The 21,607-nt window shown below is 39.0% G+C and overlaps 1 protein-coding gene across 4 annotated transcripts in view; it reads left to right on the forward strand.

Annotated features, from left to right (window-relative positions):
• Positions 1–21,607, forward strand: part of ANO4 (anoctamin 4) — a 461,908-nt gene that overhangs the window by 426,583 nt on the left and 13,718 nt on the right. For all 4 annotated transcript variants that reach the window (XM_068560975.1, XM_068560976.1, XM_068560977.1 and 1 more), the window contains 3 exons: positions 10,146–10,298; positions 11,305–11,452; positions 17,538–17,657. In XM_068560975.1, coding sequence (XP_068417076.1) covers positions 10,146–10,298; positions 11,305–11,452; positions 17,538–17,657 — 421 coding nt within the window. The remainder of the gene's footprint in view (positions 1–10,145; positions 10,299–11,304; positions 11,453–17,537; positions 17,658–21,607) is intronic.

Consider the following 21,607-nt stretch of genomic DNA (forward strand, 5'->3'; position numbering starts at 1 on the left):
GGCTCCAGTGTTGGGTTGCCTCAGGCCAAACAACCAACAGGGAGGGAACCCAGCCCCACCCATCAAGACTCAAGTGGATTAAAGTTTTACTGAGCTCTGCCCACCAGAGCAACAGTCAGGTCTACCCACCACCAGTCCCTCCCATCAAGCCTCTTAGATAGCCTCATCCACCAGAGGGCAGACAACAGAAGCAAGAAGAACTACAATCCTGCAGCCTGTGGAAAAAAAGCACATTCACAGAAAGACAGACAAGATGAAAAGGCAGAGGGCTATGTACCAGATGAAGCAACAAGATAAAACCCCAGAAAAACAACTAAATGAAGTGGAGATAGGCAACCTTCCAGAAAAAGAATTCAGAATAATGATAGTGAAGACGATCCAGAACCTTGGAAAAAGAATGGAGGCAAAGATCGAGAAGATGCAAGAAATGATTAACAAAGACCTAGAAGAATTAAAGAACAAACAAACAGAGATGACCAATACAATAACTGAAATGAAAACTACACTAGAAGGAATCAATAGCAGAATAACTGAGGCAGAAGAACGGATAAGTGACCTGGAAGACAGAATGGTGGAATTCACTGCCGTGGAACAGAAAAAATAAAAAGAATGAAAAGAAATGAAGACAGCCTAAGAGACCTCTGGGACAAAATCAAACGCACCAACATTCGCATTATAGGGGTCCCAGAAGGAGAAGAGAGAGAAAAACGACCCGAGAAAATATGTGAAGAGATTATAGTTGAAAACTTCCCTAACATGGGAAAGGAAGTGGCCACCCAAGTCCAGGAAGCACAGAGAGCCCCAGGCAGGATAAACCCAAGGAGAAACATGCTGAGACACATAGTAATCAAATTGGCAAAAATTAAAGACAAAGAAAAATTATTGGAAGCAACAAGGGAAAAACAGCAAATAACATACAAGGGAATTCCCGTAAGGTTAACAGCTGACTTCTCAGCAGAAACTCTACAGGCCAGAAGGGAGTGGCATGACATATTTAAAGTGATGAAAGGGAAGAACCTACAACCAAGATTACTCTACCTGGCAAGGATCTCATTCAGATTCGATGGAGAAATCAAAAGCTTTACAGACAAGCAAAAGCTAAGAGAATTCAGCTCTACAACAAATGCTAAAGGAACTTCTCTAAGTGGGAAACACAAGAGAAGAAAAGGACCTACAAAAACAAACCCAAAACAATTAAGAAAATGGTCATAGGAACATACATATCGATAATTTCCTTAAATGTGAATGGATTAAATGCTCCAACCAAAAGACACAGGCTTGCTGAATGGATACAAAAACAAGACCCATATATATGCTGTCTACAAGAGACCCACTTCAGACCTAGGGACACATACAGGCTGAAAGTGAGGGGATGGAAAAAGATATTCCATGCAAATGGAAACCAAAAGAAAGCTGGAGTAGCAATACTCATATCACATAAAATAGACTTTAAAATAAAGTATGTTACAAGAGACAAGGAAGGACACTACATAATGATCAAGGGATCAATCCAAGAAGAAGATATCACAATTATAAATATATATGCACCCAACATAGGAGCACTTCCATACACAAGGCAACTGCTAACAGCTATAAAAAGAGGAAATCAACAGTAACACAATAATAGTGGGGGACTTTAACACCTCACTTACACCAATGGACAGATCATCCAAAATGAAAATAAATAAGGAAACAGAAGCTTTAAATGACACAACAGACCAGATAGATTTAATTGATATGTATAGGACATTCCATCTAAAAACAGCAGATTGCACTTTCTTCTCAAGTGCGCACGGAACATTCTCCAGGATAGATCACGTCTTGGGTCACAAATCAAGCCTCAGTAAATTTAAGAAAATTGAAATCATATCAAGCATCTTTTCTGACCACAGTGCTATGAGATTAGAAATGAATTACAGGGAAAAAAACACAAACACATGGAGGCTAAACAATACGTTACTAAAAGATCACTGAAGAAATCAAAGAGAAAATCAAAAAATACCTAGAGACAAATTACAATGAAAACACGATGATCGAAAACCTATGGGATGCAGTAAAAGCAGTTCTAAGAGGGAAGATTATAGCTATACAAGCCTACCTCAAGAAACAAGAAAAATCTCAAGTAAACAATCTAACCTTACACCTAAAGCAATTACAGAAAGAGGAACAAACAAAACCCAAAGTTAGCAGAAGGAAAGAAATCATAAAGATCAGAGCAGAAATAAATGAAATAGAAACAAAGAAAACAATAGCAAACATCAATAAAACTAAAAGCTGGTTCTTTGAGAAGATAAACAAAATTGATAAACCATTAGCCAGACTCATCAAGAAAAAGAGGGTGAGGACTCAAATCAATAAAATTAGAAATGAAAAAGGAGAAGTTACAACAGACACCGCAGAAATACAAAGCATCCTAAGAGACTACTACAAGCAACTCTATGCCAATAAAATGGACAACCTGGAAGAAATGGACAAATTCTTAGAAAGGTATAACCTTCCAAGACTGAACCAGGAAGAAACAGAAAATATGAACAGACCAATCACAAGTAATGAAATTGAAACTGTGATTAAAAATCTTCCAACAAACAAAAGTCCAGGACCAGATGGCTTCACAGGTGAATTCTATCAAACATTTAGAGAAGAGCTAACACCCATCCTTCTCAAACTCTTCCAAAAAATTGCAGAGGAGGGAACACTCCCAAACTCACTCTATGAGGCCATCATCACCCTGATACCAAAACCAGACAAAGATACTACAAAAAAAGAAAATTACAGACCAGTATCACTGATGAATATAGATGAAGAAATCCTCAACAAGATACTAGCAAACAGAATCCAACAACACATTAAAAGGACCATACACCGTGATCAAGTGGGATTTATCCCAGGGATGCAAGGATTCTTCAATATACACAAATCAATCAATGTGATACACCATATTAACAAACTGAAGAATAAAAACCATATGATCATCTCAATAGACGCAGAAAAAGCTTTTGACAAAATTCAACACCCAGTTATGATAAAAACTCTCCAGAAAGTGGGCATAGAGGGAACCTACCTCAACATAATAAAGGCCATATACGACAAACCCACAGCAAACATCATTCTCAATGGTGAAAAACTGAAAGCATTTCCTCTAAGATCAGGAATGAGACAAGGATGTCCACTCTCACCACTATTATTCAACATAGTTTTGGAAGTCCTAGCCACGGCAATCAGAGAAGAAAAAGAAACAAAAGGAATACAAATTGGAAAAGAAGAAGTAAAGCTGGCACTGTTTGCAGATGACATGATACTATACATAGAGAATCCTAAAAATGCCACCAGAAAACTACTAGAGCTAATCAATGAATTTGGTAAAGTTGCAGGATACAAAATTAATGCACAGAAATCTCTTGCATTCCTATACACTAATGATGAAAAATCTGAAAGAGAAATTACAGAAACACTCCCATTTACCACTGCAACAAAAAGAATAAAATACCTAGGAATAAACCTACCTAGGGAGACAAAAGACCTGTATGCAGAAAACTATAAGACACTGATGAAAGAAATTAAAGATGATACCAACAGATGGAGAGATATACCATGTTGTTGGATTGGAAGAATCAATATTGTGAAAATGACTATACTACCCAAAGCAATCTACAGATTCAATGCAATCACTATCAAATTACCTATGGTATTTTTTACGGAATTAGAACAAATCATCTTAAAATTTGTATGGAGACACAAAAGACCCCGAATAGCCAAAGCAGTCTTGAGGGAAAAAAACGGAGCTGGAGGAATCAGACTCCCTGACTTCAGACTATACTACAAAGCGACAGTAATCAAGACAATATGGTGCTGGCACAAAAACAGAAACGTAGATCAATGGAACAAGATAGAAAGCCCAGAGATAAACCCACGCACCTATGGTCAACTAATCTATGACAAAGGAGGCAAGGATATACAATGGAGAAAAGACAGTCTCTTCAATAAGTGGTGCTGGGAAAACTGGACAGCTACATGTAAAAGAATGAAATTAGAACACTCCCTAACACCATACACAAAAATAAACTCAAAATGGATTCGAGATCCAAATCTAAGGCTGGGTACTATAAAACTCTTAGGGGAAAACATAGGAAAAACACTCTTTGACATAAATCACAGCAAGATCTTTTTTGATCCACCTCCTGGAGTAATGGAAATGAAAACAAAAATAAACAAATGGGACCTAATGAAACTTCAAAGCTTTTGCACAGCAAAGGAAATCATAAACAAGACGAAAAGACAACCCTCAGAATGGGAGAAAATATTTGCAAATGAATCAACGGACAAAGGATTAATCTCCAAAATATATAAACAGCTCATGCAGCTCAATATTAAAGAAACAAACAACCCAATCCAAAAATGGGCAGAAGACCTAAATAGACATTTCCCCAAAGAAGACATACAGATGGCCAAGAAGCACATGAAAAGCTGCTCAACATCACTAATTATTAGAGAAATGCAAATCAAAACTACAATGAGGTGTCACCTCACACCAGTTAGAATGGGCATCATCAGAAAATCTACAAACACCAGATGCTGGAGAGGGTGTGGAGAAAAGGGAACCCTCTTGCACTGTTGGTGGGAATGTAAATTGATACACCCACTATGGAGAACTGTATGGAGGTTCCTTAAAAAACTACAAATAGAATTACCATATGATCCAGCAATCCCACTACTGGGCATATACTCAGAGAGAACCATAATTCAAAAAGACACATGCACCCCAATGTTCATTGCAGCGCTATTTACAATAGCCAGGTCATGGAAGCAACCTAAATGCCCATCGACAGACAAATGGATAGAGAAGAGGTGGTACATATATACAATGGAATATTACTCAGCCATAAAAAGGAACGAAATTGAGTCATTTGTTGAGACGTGGATGGATCTAGAGACTGTCATACAGAGTGAAGTAAGTCAGAAAGAGAAAAACAAATATATTAATGCATGTATGTGGAACCTAGAAAAATGGTACAGATGAACCGGTTTGCAGGGCAGAAGTTGAGACACAGATGTAGAGAACAAACGTATGCACACCAAGGGGGGAGAACCGCGGTGGGGTGGGGATGGTGGTGTGCTGAATTGGGCGATTGGGACTGACATGTATACACTGATGTGTATAAAATTGATGACTAATAAGAACCTGCAGTATAAAAAAACAAACGAACAAACAAAAGAAAAACAACTAGTACTAAACTTTCTTTGGGTTATTTGTATGGAAATATGTTAATATAAATGTTTCAGACATTACATGAAATTTCTAAAAATCTTATATGTTCTGGTGTAATGTTATAAGTCATAAGTCTAGTGACTTTAAGATGTATATCTCAGAAATAACTAAATTTCCTTGTCAATTGCATCATTATGAACTTTCATCAAATCTTTAACCATGGTCATTTTTAAGTCTTTTGTCATTTACAGACAGTTCTGGGTGTACTCTGATGGTTTTGCAAAAATGTTCCTATAAAAGGGTTTCATCTTCAAGGAATTCATGGAAAAGGGCAATTTGGCATATTTATAAAAAATCCTAGATGTATGCATTATCATATATCTGTCTTCCTGTGCTAGGTATTATGCTAGGTAGTAGAAGTGTGATGGATGGTAAGCGAGATATTATTCCTGCCTTCCTGGGAGGAAAGACAATAAATAAGCAATCACAATAATGTGATCATTTCATGAAGACTATAAAATAGATTTTCCTATTTTTGCAATAATGATATCTGTGTATGTGTGCATGTAGAATATTAAATACACTAAAAGAATATATACCAGAAAAAAAAAAATCCTCTAATGCTAAAAGCAGATAACTGACAACTCCACTTCAGACTCTTCTAGGAAATGACACATTTTGTCTTATTTTTTTTTCCCCAAAACTATGGTTCAGAGTTGAAGCCCTGAGTAGGTCCAAAGCTGTTTTGATAAACACCATCTTATTCTTGCTTGGGGACATCTTGACCCTCCCCCCATTAAAATTTTAAGTGGTTTTGGAATTAAGTGGACTTGAGTTCCAGGACAGGCTTTGATTCTAATTATTAAAAAGAACTTGTGGGCTTCCCTGGTGGCGCAGTGGTTGAGAATCTGCCTGCCAATGCAGGGGACACGGGTTCGAGCCCTAGTCTGGGAAGATCCCACATGCCGCGGAGCAGCTAGGCCCGTGAGCCACAACTACTGAGCTTGTGCGTCTGGAGCCTGTGCTCCGCAACAAGAGAGGCTGCGATAGTGAGAGGCCCGCGCACTGCAATGAAGAGTGGCCCCCGCTCTCCGCAAATGGAGAAAGCCCTCGCACAGAAACGAAGACCCAACACAGCCAAAAATAAATAAATAAATAAATAATTTAAAAAAAAAAAAAAAGAACTTGTACTACCAAAAAAAAAAAAAGAATAAAATATAAAAATTATGATTATCTCAATAAATGCAGAAAAGCATTTGCAAAATTCAACATCCTTTCATGATAAAAACCTTGACAGATTGGGCATAGAACAAACATACTTTAACATAGTAGAGGCCACGCACAACAAACTCACAGTTAACATTATACTCAATGGAGAAAATTGAAAAAATTTCCTCTAACATCAAGAACAAGATAAGAATGCCCACTCCCACCACTCTTATTCAATATAGTACTGGAAGTCCTAGCTAGAGTAATTAAGTAAGACAAAGAAATCCAAATTTCTTTGGATTTCTAAGTAAGACAAAGTCATCCAAATCAGAAAGGAAGACGTAAAATTATCACTATTTGCAGATGATATGACTTTACATACAAAAATCCCAAAGACTCAATCAAAGAACTGTTGGAACTAATCAACAAATTTCATAAAATTGCAGGATATAAAATCAACATACAGAAATCAGCTGCATTTCTGTATACCAACAATTGAGTATCTGACAAAGAAATTACCCCATAAACAATAGCATCAAAAACAATAAAATACCTAGGAATAAATTTAACCAAGGAAGTGAAAGATCTGTACAACAAAAACTACAAGACTTTGCTGAAAGAAATTGAAGAAGACACAAACAAATGGAAAAACATCTTATGTTCATGGATTGGAAGAATTGTAAAATGTCCATATTACCCAAACTGATCTATAGATTCAACACAATCTCTATCAAAATATCAAGGGCATTCACCACAGAAATAGAAAAAACAATCCTAAAATTTGCATGGAACCACAAAAGACTCCAAATATCCAAAGAAATCCTAAGGAGAAAAAACAAATCCAAAAGTATCACACTTACTGACTTCAAACTATACTACAAAGCTAGAGTAATATAAAAACAGTATGATACTGGCATAAAATTAGACATATAGACCATTAGAACAGAATACAGAGTCCAGAATTAAACCCTCCGCATATGTGGTCAACTACCTGTTGACAGGAGAGCCAAGAATACCCAATGAGGAAAGGATAGTCTCTTCAACAAATAGTGTTGAAAAAACTGGATAAACACATGTAGAACAATGAAATTGAACCCCTATCTTACACCACTCGCAAAAAGAACTCTAAGTGGATCAACGACTTAAACATAAGACCTGATACTATACAGGTAAAGAGCCATAAAATTAAGACAAAATAAGCTCTATGATGATAAGCAGAGTTGTGGGAGCTACAGAGGAAGCAGTAGTTAATTAAATGTGCCCAGAAGAGGGCGCATTTGAGCTCACACTTGGAGAAAGAATAGAATTTCACCAGAGTATGAACAGAAACACTAAGTACATGACACGACCCCATAAAACTAGAAGTGTAGTGTGGGTGGGTAGAGGATTGTTTGGGACACCTGTCTGGGTCATGGGGCATGTTTGGACATGAGGCTTAGAAGACCCTTGAATGGCACGCAAAAAGTTTGGGATTTAGTCTACAGGCAACAAGAACCGACTGAAACATTGAGTAGGAAGGTGATGAGGGATGGGCTTTAACCAACATTAACAGTAGAGCAATGGGGGAAAGAGGAGAAAGCCTGAGGCAGAGAAGCCAGTTAGAAAATCAGAGTTTGATTTGGGGACAGTGGAGAGGAGGGGCAGATGAGAGACATTTTTGAAGGGTAATTGATTTTGGGGACTTGGAGGCTATTAGTTCTCAAGGCTGAGCTAGCTAAAAGCTGGTTTTTATGTAAGACAACTCTGAGGGGAGGTGGGGAAGAGGGACATGAAAGGTGGAGCAGGTTTAAGGATGAGATTGAGAGATTGGTTTGGAAAGTGCTGCTTCTGTAGCATAGCAGCAGACAACTGGTCAGGGTTAGAGAGAGAGAGAATTGGGAAACCTCATCAGACAGATAATAAAGTCATGAGAGCGGATGGACTCACCCAAGGAAAGAGGGAAGTCAGGAGAAAAGTGGAACCAAGGGAAAAACTGAAGGGAATGCCTGTGTCTATTGGTGGGTGAAGTGCCAACCAGCATAGTCACTGAGTATGAATGTAACCAAAGATGGGGGATACCCTGGAGGTGGCAGTATCACAGAAATGAGGTAAATGGACTCTTCAGGACTCTGGGACCGTATCACCCATGTTAGAATTGCTTCTTAGTGATGTGTCTTGGGCAAATTACTTGACTTCTTTGGGCCTCAGTTTCCTCAGCTGTAAAATAAGGATAATAATAGTATCCACATAATAGAGTGGTTGTGAAAACTGAGTTACAATAGGTGAAGTAATTAGAACAGTGCCTGTTACATAGAAAATGGTGTATGTGTTAGTCATTGTTTTGTTGTTACTTTCTAAAATAAGGTTTTAAAAGTAAAAACAGTAGAAAATATGCAGTCATTCATTCAGCCAAGTGCTTTTAAAATTTTTTTCAATTATGCCATCTGGTTGTTTTGCATGAGGCACTGCCTTTTTAAAAACTTTTTATTTTGCAAAGTTGCAAACATAGTACAGAGTTCCTAAATACTCTTCACCTTGTTTCTCATAAGGTTAACATCTTACATATATATTGAAGCCAGAAAATTAACATTAATACAGTACTGTTAACTAATTACCTTATTTGAATAATGCCTGTTTTCCACTGTCTTTTTTTCTTGTCCATGACCCATTCCAGCATCCAACACTGCATTTAGTTGTATCTCCTTTGTTCCCTCCAGTCTATGACAGTTCTGTCTTTTTCATGATCTTAACATATTTTAAGACTACTAGTTTTGTAGAAGGTCCTTCCATTTGGGTTTATCTAATGGTTTCTCATGATTAGGTTGAGGTTATGCATTTTTGGCAAAAATTCCACAGAAAGGATATTGTAGCCTCCTCAGTACACCATCTTGGGGGTATGATGTCAATATGTCTTATTACTGGTGATATTAACTTGGATGACTCAGTTACGGTGATGTCTATCAGGTTTCTCCATAGTAAAGATACTATTTTTTCCTTTGTAATTACTATCATGTAGGGAGATACTTTGAGAATATACAAATCATTTTTTCAATATAATTTCCCCTACTAATTTTAGCATTCTTTGATGGCTCTTGCCTGTAACAGTTACTACTGTGGTGTCTGACTAATGGTGATTTTCTATTTTTAGTCATTCCTTCTACATTTATTAATTAGAATTCTGTCATAAGAAAGAGCTGTCCCTTTCCCCCCATTTATTTATTTCAGCATATATTTATACCTGTATTTATTTCAGTATGGACTTGGATACTTAGTCTTTGGGTTGTAATCCAATACTACCCTTATTTATTTTGTTGTGCAGATTTTTCCAGCTTTGGCCATTGGGACCTCATTCAAGTTTGTTCTGTGTCCTATTGATGTGTCCCCATCATTTCTCAAGCACTTCCTAACTTTCTGGCATCACAAGATATTCCAGACTAATCTTGTCTTTTCCCTGCCATAGCTCTGGAATCAAACATTTCTCTAAGGAGCCCTGGTTCCTTTTATTAGAGAATGGTATTTAGAAAACAAGCTCTGGACTCTAGGTATGATCATTGCTCCTAGGATGCCACTGCTTCCAGGCTCAGGGAGGGGTACCTCTTTTTCAAGTGTCCTGGCCGTCTTTCTAGAAGAGATGTTCCCTGTGCTTTGGGGAAAAATATGGGTTAAAACAATGACACATTCAGATTATTATCCTTTTGAAAATAGTACTGGAAAACCAATACTCTGTTCTTTTTCCTTTTTCCTTCCCTAGTTCTCCAGTTTGGATTTACAACTATCTTTGTGGCAGCTTTTCCCCTAGCACCACTTCTGGCCTTACTGAATAATATAATTGAAATTCGACTTGACGCTTATAAATTTGTCACACAGTGGAGGCGACCTTTAGCTTCAAGGGCCAAAGACATAGGTAAGTTGGATTTGAAGTGTTTTTAAAAGATATTAACCACCTGGTAGATAAAATAAAACAGCTACCAGCTTTAGATTTTTACATATGGTTTCCATGTAAGATGACTCAACTAACTCTTGCAAAAGAATAATTGTTAGCTTTAAATAATATTAGATAACAAGTACAGCTACCTATTTGGAAATTTATAATTTCCAGGGCTAGAGAATTTGTGCTTAAATAGATTCTCAATTTGGTTGTTTCTATCCTAAGACTTTGGAATCTAAAAATTTGATTTATTACCACCTATTTCCTTTTTAAAGTAGATCTCCCATTTGCTTAACTTTGTTTTGCTCTTTCCTAAACCTTTGCCGGAGTCATAGGAAGCATGGTCCAGTTTTTCTAGAGGCAGAGATGGCCTTTGGTTTTTGACTAGAGATGCTGAGTTGAATCAGGTGCAGCCCCTCAAAAGCTGGCAGAGATCAGAGACTGTCTTTTATCCATTTCTGCATCCAGTGCTTAGGATAGGGCAGGCAGGTGCTCAGCCAGTGTGTGCAGAAGAGAATTCGGTGTGCATATGCTTAACTCAGTGGTCTTGGAACGTCCCAATGAAACAAACACACTCAATGAGCACCTACTCTGGGCCAGTGCATCAGGAACTTGGTCCATAAAGATGAACTGGAGAGACCCTATAGGTACCCCCAAGGAGCTCCCAGTCTGGTGGCATCTTGACATTGCATGTGCCAATCTGATCAGATAGTGTTTGGTGCCTTATCGTTGACCAGAATTCTCTACTTATATCTGAACCCGATTGAGTTTTAAGTCATGACCATGGGCACTTCCATGCAAACTCCTTCAATGCCAAGGTTTTTGAAGGTACAAATCCTTCCTCCTGGTTGCAAGAATCAGTATTTGGGATGGTGGAAGGACCCGTGCAAAGGACTATTGAAAATGAATTACCCCAGTTGTTTTCATAGTTATCACCTCTGCTGTTGTGTCTGGAATTAATTCAACACTTCTCTTTGAATAGGAATTTGGTATGGAATTCTTGAAGGCATTGGAATTCTCTCTGTTATTACAAACGCATTTGTCATAGCGATCACATCTGACTTTATCCCTCGCTTGGTGTACGCTTATAAGTATGGACCTTGTGCAGGCCAAGGAGAAGCTGGGCAAAAGTAAGTGTGCCATAAAGCCATCATGAAATCCCCATTTCCTAGCCACTGTGTGCTGTTGGACACTCAGACAGAAGCCTCTGCATTGGAGTACATTGGACACAAGCCCAGGACAGAAGGCCTGTAGTGGGGAGGTGGAAATGTGATACAATAACACTTTTGGCCAAAGAAAACACATTCTGATCTATTGAAGGGTTGGAAGTCATACAAGCCATACAAGTTTTAGGTGGAATCCAATGTGAGAAAAGCAATTAATCATTTTCCCCCCTCCTGCCCACCATGAATTCAGAAGTGTGTGGTATGCTAATGTGTGTAGCAAAAAAAGTGTTCCATGATGTATAGTTATGCCATTTTTATGAGGTTATAAAAGTATAGTTATAATTTGATTCCTCTTGTGTCATGTGTAGACTCTGCAAATTTTACACGGGAAATGTGCAATCATGTGCCAAGTACTCACAAGGTGTTCCATAAATATTTGTGGAATAAGTAACTGAATGATTCTTTCCTGGCCATGGACTTGACCAGTGTCTATATTACCACAGGCAAGTTGGGTGAACTTAACTCGCTGAGGGCTCAGTACTATGGCATCACCTCAATGGTTCCCAAAGCCAGGGCTCTGTATTTCTGGTCAGCTAAAGCCTTGGCAAAACTATAACATGTCCCCTAGCTTTCATTTCTACACCCTTGGAAAAAAAGATTAAAAGTCCCAACATACTTTAATGGGAAAAAATAAAACAACCCTGTTTGGCTAATGTCAAAATAATATACTTAATTGTGGGATTTAAATGTCTGTAGGTCAGAGTGGAATGTGTGTTGGGATCATAGGGTCCTTTTGGTGCCCCAGAAGTCATCTCACTTAGGCTCCTGCATATTCCTACAAGCAGCCCTGCCTCTTAGTTTACTAGTCTGAGCCAAACAAAGTCATCCTCTATAGCCAGTGTAGTTCCATCAGCCCCCAAGGGGTACAGTGCCACCAAATCAAGTCAGCTAAATTTATACACACCTGACCTAGGTCCAATTTCATTATTCATCCTACATAAATGCTCTAAGGCATAGATAACTGAATGAGATAAAGCTCACAATCCAGCTATTTGAGGAAGCTTCTATAAAGTTCTTCACTAACCACGTGGCCATTAAATGTGAATTATCTAGCCACTTTAAGTGAGCATACCATCCCATTTTAAGAGAGATTTAAAGACTTACATTGTACTATGCATGCATTTCTTTCTACCTGTAACTGTTGTGAACATTCTCTGCTTGACTCAGCCTAGAAGAGCTTACCTTTGTTCAAACCACTTTCATGTATGTTTTGCATTTGATTCTCAAAACAACGCGGGTAGTGGGATATGCATTATTAGCCTCGCTTTGAAGAGCAGAAAGAGATTGAGAGAGGTTAAATCCATCATCACAAGGCAGAGTAACTGATGGAGCCCACACGAAGGTGAAGCCTAGACTCAGACAGTGCCCTTCATCCTGAACCTCACAGCCCTCGGGGCCCTTGCCAACAAGTGCTTATCCAACTCATCTAACAGTCAACTCCCTGGGGTTTAAATCTTGATGGTTATTTCCATTCTTCCGCTACTTCAAATATGGTAATACCTGTCTTGTTCTGGAGGAAACCAAAAAATAAAGTGGGACCATTTAGGCGCAGCTGATAATGAATCAAAGCTTTAGAATTTTGACGGCCTATTAGATTTAAGACAATGTTCATGGTGATTAGAATTTCTCCAAATAGCCTCCTTAATTCAGTTTTACTGAGCTCTTTGGGCCTTTTTTTTTTTTTTAAAACAATGTTTCTCTTAAGAGACTTTTGCTACCTTCAATATTTGTAGATCTACTTTTTATCTTCTAATCCATTGGTCATTTTTCTTATTTTCAAATAGTTACATTTGTGTATGTTTCTTCATGAATCTTAGTTTCTGCCCCACCAGCTACTCTATTATCCTTTTTAGGTTTTTTTTTTTTCCAGTTTAAAAATGCTTCAGAGATGACTGAACTCATAGAGGAGCAGCGTTGTCAAAGTTTAGATGTCATGGGCTTTTAAGGTAGCATGTGCAGTCAGTGACATCCCACTTAGATTAAATCCGGCTGTGGAAACGCCATATTTCAAGTTAAATTGACCCTACATCCACAGTATTCCAACCAAACCAATCACCTTTCTCCAAAACCCCAGGCTTCCTCACCTTACAGGTTTCCCTGGCTCCTCCATGGATGAGAATTTCACTCCTGTGTCCAGGGTCATTCAGTTCACAGGCCCCTCGTCCCTCTGACAGCGTGCTTCAGTTATTCCTGGCTGCGCATTCCCAGCAGACGAGTCTTCAGCAGCACGGTGGGGAAGACATTCTCATTTTTCAGCCAGATCTGTTCGTGAAAGGAATACTGTGGTTTGAGGCAGTGGTCTCCACACAAGTGGGTACACAAGAATTTTTCAAATGTTTTCATCTTCCCTCTTAAGACATCCTGTCTTTCCAGCTGCCGGTGATCAGAGTGCTGTTCATTGCCTACAAAATGAAGTCACTTCCTCTTTCAGGCTATCTTCCCAAGGGCCCTTTAGAAAGAGCTTAGAGAACTAAAATCACCTCTGGGCAGACATCAGGAGACAGAAATTGTGAAGTAAAGTTGAAGATGTATATGATAAAATTGTTCTGTCAATCACAGTTAAAATTTCAATCAGCAAACTAAATTTGTTTTTCCAGAAAGCACAAATAACCAGTTTGATCCCTCCCCCTCAATGAATGCAATAAACTAATTACTTTGTTATCAGGTAGACATGGATTAGAGTTTGGGAACATTCTCTAAGGATATATGCAGGCCTTAGACAATTACTGTGAGGTATATACCTGATCTAGTGATATAAATCAAGCTGATTTTCCCGTAAAAATAGTGATATCATAAGGAGTTAGAGACTTGATCAAGGACACCATGCTTGAATTTTCACAGAATAAGCTACAAATATCTTAATGAACTATAAATAATGTATTTATATAAGCTATAAATCAATTAAATCGATCAACACCAAAACCAATTGCAAAGTTGTATTTCAGAAGATAAAGCTTATGGTTACAGAGGTCTACTCTTATTTCATAATGTCTGACATTTTCAATGCAAGAAGTCAGAAGTCCACTTTCTTCTGTGCTTATCTCATTAGCCTAATTTACTACCTATAAATAAAGTTATCTACAAATTAATTAGTCATTTGTTGTCTACAAAGCATGTCTGACTTTAAATGCACAAACCTGACCTTATTTCCCCTTGCTTTTTTGCCCTTTCAGCCCTATCCCCATGCTATTTGAGTCACAATGCCTAAAACCTCAAAAGCAAATTTAGTAGCAGAATTCAAAGACACTCTGCAGTGACTTTGATCTGGAATCTACAAATTCAAAAGTCAACTTCTGATTCTGTTCTCTCCCTTGAAAATGATGATAATGATCACTAGTTCATCCTTTTCCCCCACAGTAAAGGATGGAAAGCAATAAGTAATGAATGGTTTTAAAACCAGAATTCTCACATTTAAATAAATGTCTTCTCAGAAGTTACTTGGAAAACGTATGCATTCTAATTCAAACAATGCTGTCCTTGCATAGGACATTTTTCTGAATCTTCTTTCTTGGAAATGCCTTCAGAGGCCATCTGCCACCCCCTTAAGAAAACTGACTTCATTATTTTATATTCTCAGGAAACTCTTCCTTTGTCTGATACTTTTTTCTCCTTCCCTCTCACTTCTCCCTGATCATCAGTGTAGCCTCGTCTTTCCTCTGTCTCACCTGGAGCTGGGGGTGTGTCACAGTGAGGATACATAGACCTCCTGCCAGCAAACTTAGTAGACATGGGATCTGCTGCTGCCTGTGGCCTTCCTGCTGTAACAATAGGTCACTGAGTTGACACATGGATGCCACTGGCTGAACTCTATACGATGAAGTGTGGGAAACCTCATCTCCCTGAATTGATGATGGTCTCAACTGTTTGATGTTGGCAAGCTAAGATTCTACCACAGTGAAAAGAATTAGATGAATGCGTAGAAAAATCAGTATTAGCAGTTCCTCTTCTTCCCTGATTACGGAAATTATATGGAAAGAAGACTTACTAGTTCCATGTGTAATGCTTTGCACCCAGAAGGAGTACATGCCCACTAAAGGCACATTTTCAACTTGATTCATGACTGACGTTACATGAATATGCTTAATAAAGAGTTCAACTATGTCTCCCTTTTATCTTTTATTTTGAATGTAAGGTATTCAGCCTGTGAGATGGGTATTTCATTCGAATTTAGGTTCTCTACTGAGTTTTTTAACAGAGTAGCCATTAGCAGCTTTAATCTTAGTAAAGCTCAGGGCTGCTGTGTGAGAGAAGAGTGTAGGAGGGGTTGTAATTATTCCATTTCAATGCTGGGCCTGCTTTTGCCAGTTTCCAGAGCACCTTTCCCTTCCCACAGCTCAGCTCCTGAAAAGACTCTGCTCTATTCTGTATTTCACAAAACTGGCTCCCTCTCTGTGACAGCTAATCATCATCAAGACTCTGTTTTCATATCATGTTCTAGGCAGTTCATAGATGAGGGAGAAATCATTTCAAATTACCTTTTTATGGAGTGATGGGAGAGGCCTGCTGCCAGTGGGAGTAGGGCATGTTACACACGCACTGACCATTTGTTTCACCCATGAGTGACTGTTGACAAATGGGTCCTTCTGCTTGGTTCATTTCTTTTAAGGCCATGATGAAACCAGTGACTTGTCTTGAGCAAGACAACACATGCACAGAACCCATGTGCTCTCAGAACTATGTTTGTGTTATCACTTGGGTTTGGTATTCAGCAACTTTGGATAATCCCATCAGACATGTTAATGAAGAGAGTCTGAAGACCATGATTTCTTCTTTCAATTAATAATTAAATATTTATTGACCTCCTGCTAGGTGCATGAAATAAAATGAATAATACCACTCACATTTATTAAGATCTTGCTATAGGCTAAGCATTATATCACTTGCTTTACATATATCATTTCATTTCATTCCCACAATGACCCTATGAGGTGGACACTTTTGTTGCTTAAAGAGTTGCATAATTTGCCAAGATCACATGGCTAGAAAGCAGCAGAGCTACAATTTGACCCTAAAGCCCAAGTGTTTTGTATTGTAATATACTGACCCCCATCCCCCAACACAGAATGAAAGCCATGTCCTCAAGAAGCTTATAATCCCTGGGAGGTCCAGGCAATACTTTTACTCCTGATCCATCTTCAAGACCTTGATAGAATCTCTGGTACTTTAATTTTCCTCCAATCAAATAAATTGAATTCAATATTTACTGGATTCCTACACTGCACGAGACTGTCCTAGGATACCAAAATATCTATGACACCTCTTCTGATCTAAAAAAGAAAAAAACCACTATAGTCCAAAGGAGAAGACATACATGTATGCAGCCAACTCTAGTATAAGCTATATGGCCATTGTGAAGTAAATATAGCTGCACCACAGAGAGAAGGGAATGAGTCTTCTGACTGGGGGGATTAGGACATTTTCACAAAAGAGGTGACATCTCAGTTGGTGAACACTATTACCACTCGTAAAACATGAGTAAGGAATCCCAAGAGAAAAGACAACATGAGCAGAGGCATGAAAGTATATGATACATGAAAGGAACATAATCTAGCATGACTGTAGCATGGGATGTGAGTTGGGAGGGGGGTTATATTCATACTAGTTATATTCAGGGCATTATGAGAAATTATAGATAATCATTAATGAAGGAATGCGATTATGTGTGCATATATGTGTGTGTCATCAATGAAAGAAGTGGTGACTTATTTATGCAGATCATGCAATGCTTTTGCCCATTTCACTGAAGCACTGATTAGAGTAGTGATGGTCTAGATGATGATTCTGCACAAAAAGGACTATAACAAAAGAAATGACTTGTTCTTCATTCAACATACCCAGGGCTTTACAGTGTATTCCAACTTGAGTGCTGTGACAAGGCAGGTCCAAGTAAGGCACCTGTAACTGCGGGGATTTCTAGGAAGTAGAGCCTTGGTGAATTGGATGCAGAGGTGATTCGAGTCCTAATTATAGAATTTGTTTTCTTTTGTAGGTGCATGGTTGGCTATGTGAACGCCAGCTTGTCTGTATTCCGAATTTCTGACTTTGAGAACCGATCTGAGCCTGAGTCTGATGGCAGTGAGTTCTCGGGGACTCCTCTCAAGTACTGTAGGTAAGTGTGGCACTCTTAGCCTCAGCTGGGCTGGCTCTGCCGTGGGGAGGTGTTGCTCAGACAGTGGCCCTTTTCGACTGAGTGGATTTACAGCTGCGGTTCTCAAACTTGATTATGCATTACAATTCCCTGGAGAATTTTTAAATCTCTTTACGAGGCTGTGACCCAGACGGATTAAAACATACTCTCTGGGGTGAAACCCAGATCCAGGAAGCCCATGTAAGAGGAACCCAAAGAGACCCCCACTAAGACATTATAATTAAAGTATCAAAAGTTAAGACAAGGAGAGAATATTAGAAGGAGCAAGAGAAAAACACTTTGTTACACACAGGCATATGTCATTTTTGTGCACTTCGCAGATACTGCATTTTTTAAAAATTGAAGGTTTGTGGCAATCCTGCATCGAGAAAGTCTGTCAGTGCCGTTTTTCCAACAGCATTTGCTCACTTTGTGACTCTGTGTCACATTTTGGTAATTCTTGCCATATTTCAGATATTTTCATTATTATTATATTTGTTGTGGTGATCTATGATCAGTGATCTTTGATGTTACTATTGTAATTGTTTTGGGGTGCTACAAACCCTGCGCATATAAGACAGTGGACTTAATGTGTTCTGACTGCTCTGTTTCCCCATCTCTGCCTCTCCTTGGGCTCCCTTCTTCCCTGAGACACAGTATTGAAATTAGGCCAATTCAATTAATAACCCTACAGTGGCCTCTAAGTGTTCAAGAGAAAGGAAAGCCACACATCTCTCACTTTAAATCAAAAGCTAGAAATGACTAAGCTTAGTAAGGAAGGCAAGCTGAAAGCAGAGATAAGCCAAAAGGTAGGCCTCTTCCACCAAACAGTTTGCCAAGTTGTGAATGCAAAGGAAAAGTTCTTGAAGGAAAGATAAAGTGCTACTCCAGTGAACACCCAAATGATAAGAAAGTGAAACAGCCTTACTGATGATCTGAAGAAAGTTTTAGTGGTCTGTACAGAAGATCAAACCAGCAACAACATTCCCTTAAGCCAAAACTTAATCCAGAGCAAGACCCTCACTCTCTCAGTTCTGTGAGGGCCAAGAGAGGTAACGAAGCTACAGAAAAGTTGGAAGCCAGCAGAGGTTAGTTCATGAGGTTTAAGAAGCAGCACCCATAACATGCAAGTGCTGATGTAGAAGCTGCAGCAATTTGGTTCAAGATGGCGGAGTAGAAGGACGTGTGCTCACTCCCCCTTGCGAGAGCACCAGAATCACAACTAACTGCTGAATAATCATCAACAGGAAGACACTGTAACTCACCAAAAAAGGTACCCCACATCCAAAGACAAGCCCCAGTGAGATGGTAGGAGGGTCGCAATCACAATAAAATCAAATCCCATAACCACTGGGTAGGTGACTCACAAACTGGAGAACAATTATACCACAGAAGTCCACCCACTGGAGTGAAGGTTCTGAGCCCAACGTCATGCTTCCCAATCTCGGGGTCTAGCAATGGGAGAAGGAATTCCCAGAGAATCACACATTGAAGGCTAGCAGGATTTGATTGCAGGACTTCGACAGGACTGGGGTAAACAGAGACTCCACTCTTGGAGGGCACACACAAAGTAGTGTGTTTATCAGGACCCAGGGGGAAGGAGCAGTGACCCCACAGGAGACTGAACAGACCTACCTGCTAGTGTTGGAGGGTCTCCTGCAGAGGCGGGGGTGGGGGGCTGTGGCTCACCATGAGGACAAGACACAGGCAGCAGAAGTTCTGGGAAGTACTCCTTGGTGTGAGCCCTCACGGAGTCCACCATTAGCCCCACCAAAGAGCCTCTAGCTCCAGTGCTGGGTCCCCTCAGGCCAAACAACCAAAAGAGAGGGAACTCAGCCCCATCCATCAGCAGACAAGCAGATTAAAGTTTTACTGAGCTCTGCCCACCAGAGAAACACCCAGCTCTACTCACCACCAGTTCCTCCAATCAGGAAGCTTGCACAACACTCTTAGATAGCCTCATCCACCAGAGAGCAGACAGCAGAAGCAAGAAGAACTACAATCCTGCAGCCTGTGGAACGAAAACCACATTCACAGAAAGATAGACAAAATGAAAAGGCAGAGGACTATGTACCAGATGAAGTAACAAGATAAAACCCCAGGAAAACAACGAAATGAAGTGGAGATAGGCAACCTTCCAGAAAAGGAATTCAGAATAATGATAGTGAAGATGATCCAGAACCTTGGAAAAAGAATGGAGGCAAGATCGAGAAGATGCAAGAAGTGTTTAACAAAGACCTAAAAGAATTAAAGAACAAACACCTAGAAGAATTAAAGAACAAACAGAGATGAACAATACAATAACTGAAATGAAAAATACACTAGAAGGAATCAACAGCAGAATAACTGAGGCAGAAGAACAGATAAGTGACCTGGAAGACAGAATGGTGGAATTCACTGCCGTGGAACAGAATAAAGAAAAAGAATGAAAAGAAATGAAGACAGCCTAAGAGACCTCTGGGACAAAATCCAACGCACCAACATTCGCATTATTGGGGTCCCAGAAGGAGAGGAGAGAGAAAAAGGACCCGAGAAAATATGTGAAGAGATTATAGCCGAAAACTTCCCTAACATAGGAAAGGAAATAGCCACCCAAGTCCAGGAAGCACAGAGAGCCCCAGGCAAGATAAACCCAAGGAGAAACACACCGAGACACACAGTAATCAAATTGACAAAAATTAAAGACAAAGAAAAATTATTGAAAGCAACAAGGGAAAAACGACAGATAACATACAAGGGAACTCCCATAAGGTTAACAGCTGATTTCTCAGCAAAACTGTACAAGCCAGAAAGGAGTGGCATGATATATTTAAAGTGATGAAAGGGAAGAACCTACAACCAAAATTACTCTACCTGGCAAGGATCTCATTCAGATTCGACAGAGAAATCAAAAGCTTTACAGACAAGCAAAAGCTAAGAGAATTCAGCACCACCAAACCAGCTCTACAACAAATGCTAAAGGAACTTCTCTAACTGGGAAACACAAGAGAAGAAAAGGACCTACAAAAACAAACCCAAAACAATTAAGAAAATGGTCATAGGAACATACATATCGATAATTACCTTAAATGTGAATGGATTAAATGCTCCAACCAAAAGACACAGGCTTGCTGAATGGATAGAAAAACGAGACCCATATATATGCTGTCTACAAGAGACCCACTTCAGACCTACGAACACATACAGACTGAAACTGAGGAGATGGAAAAAGATATTCCATGCAAATGGAAATCAAAAGAAAGCTGGACTAGCAATACTCATATCAGATAAAATAGACGTTAAAATAAAGAATGGTACAAGAAACAAGGAAGCACACTACATAATGATCAAGGGATCAATCCAAGAAGAAAATATAACAATTATAAATATATATGCACCCAACATAGGAGCACATCAATACATAAGGCAACTGCTAACAGCTATAAAAGAGGAAATCAATAGTGACACAATAATAGTGGGGGACTTTAACACCTCACTTACACCAATGGACAGATCATCCACAAGAAAATTAATAAGGAAACACAAGCTTTAAATGACACAATAAACCAGATAGATTTAATTGATATATATAGGACATCCAAAAACAGCAGATTACACTTTCTTCTCAAGTGCACATGGAACATTCTCCAGGATAGATCACATCTTGGGTCAAAAATCAAGGCTCGGTAAATTTAAGAAAATTGAAATCATATCAAGCATCTTTTCTGAACAAAACACTATAAGATTAGAAATAAATTACAGGGGAAAAAAAGGTAAGCAACACAAACATATGGAGGCTAAACAGTACATTACTAAACAACCAAGAGATCACTAAAGAAATCAAAGAGGAAATCAAAAAATACCTAGAGACAAATGACAATGAAAACACAACGATCCAAAACCTATGGGATGCAGCAAAGGCAGTTCTAAGAGGGAAGTTTATAGCAATAAAA

Source organism: Eschrichtius robustus, chromosome 13 (genome assembly GCF_028021215.1).
Source record: "Eschrichtius robustus isolate mEscRob2 chromosome 13, mEscRob2.pri, whole genome shotgun sequence".
NCBI classification, from domain to species: Eukaryota; Metazoa; Chordata; class Mammalia; order Artiodactyla; family Eschrichtiidae; genus Eschrichtius; species Eschrichtius robustus.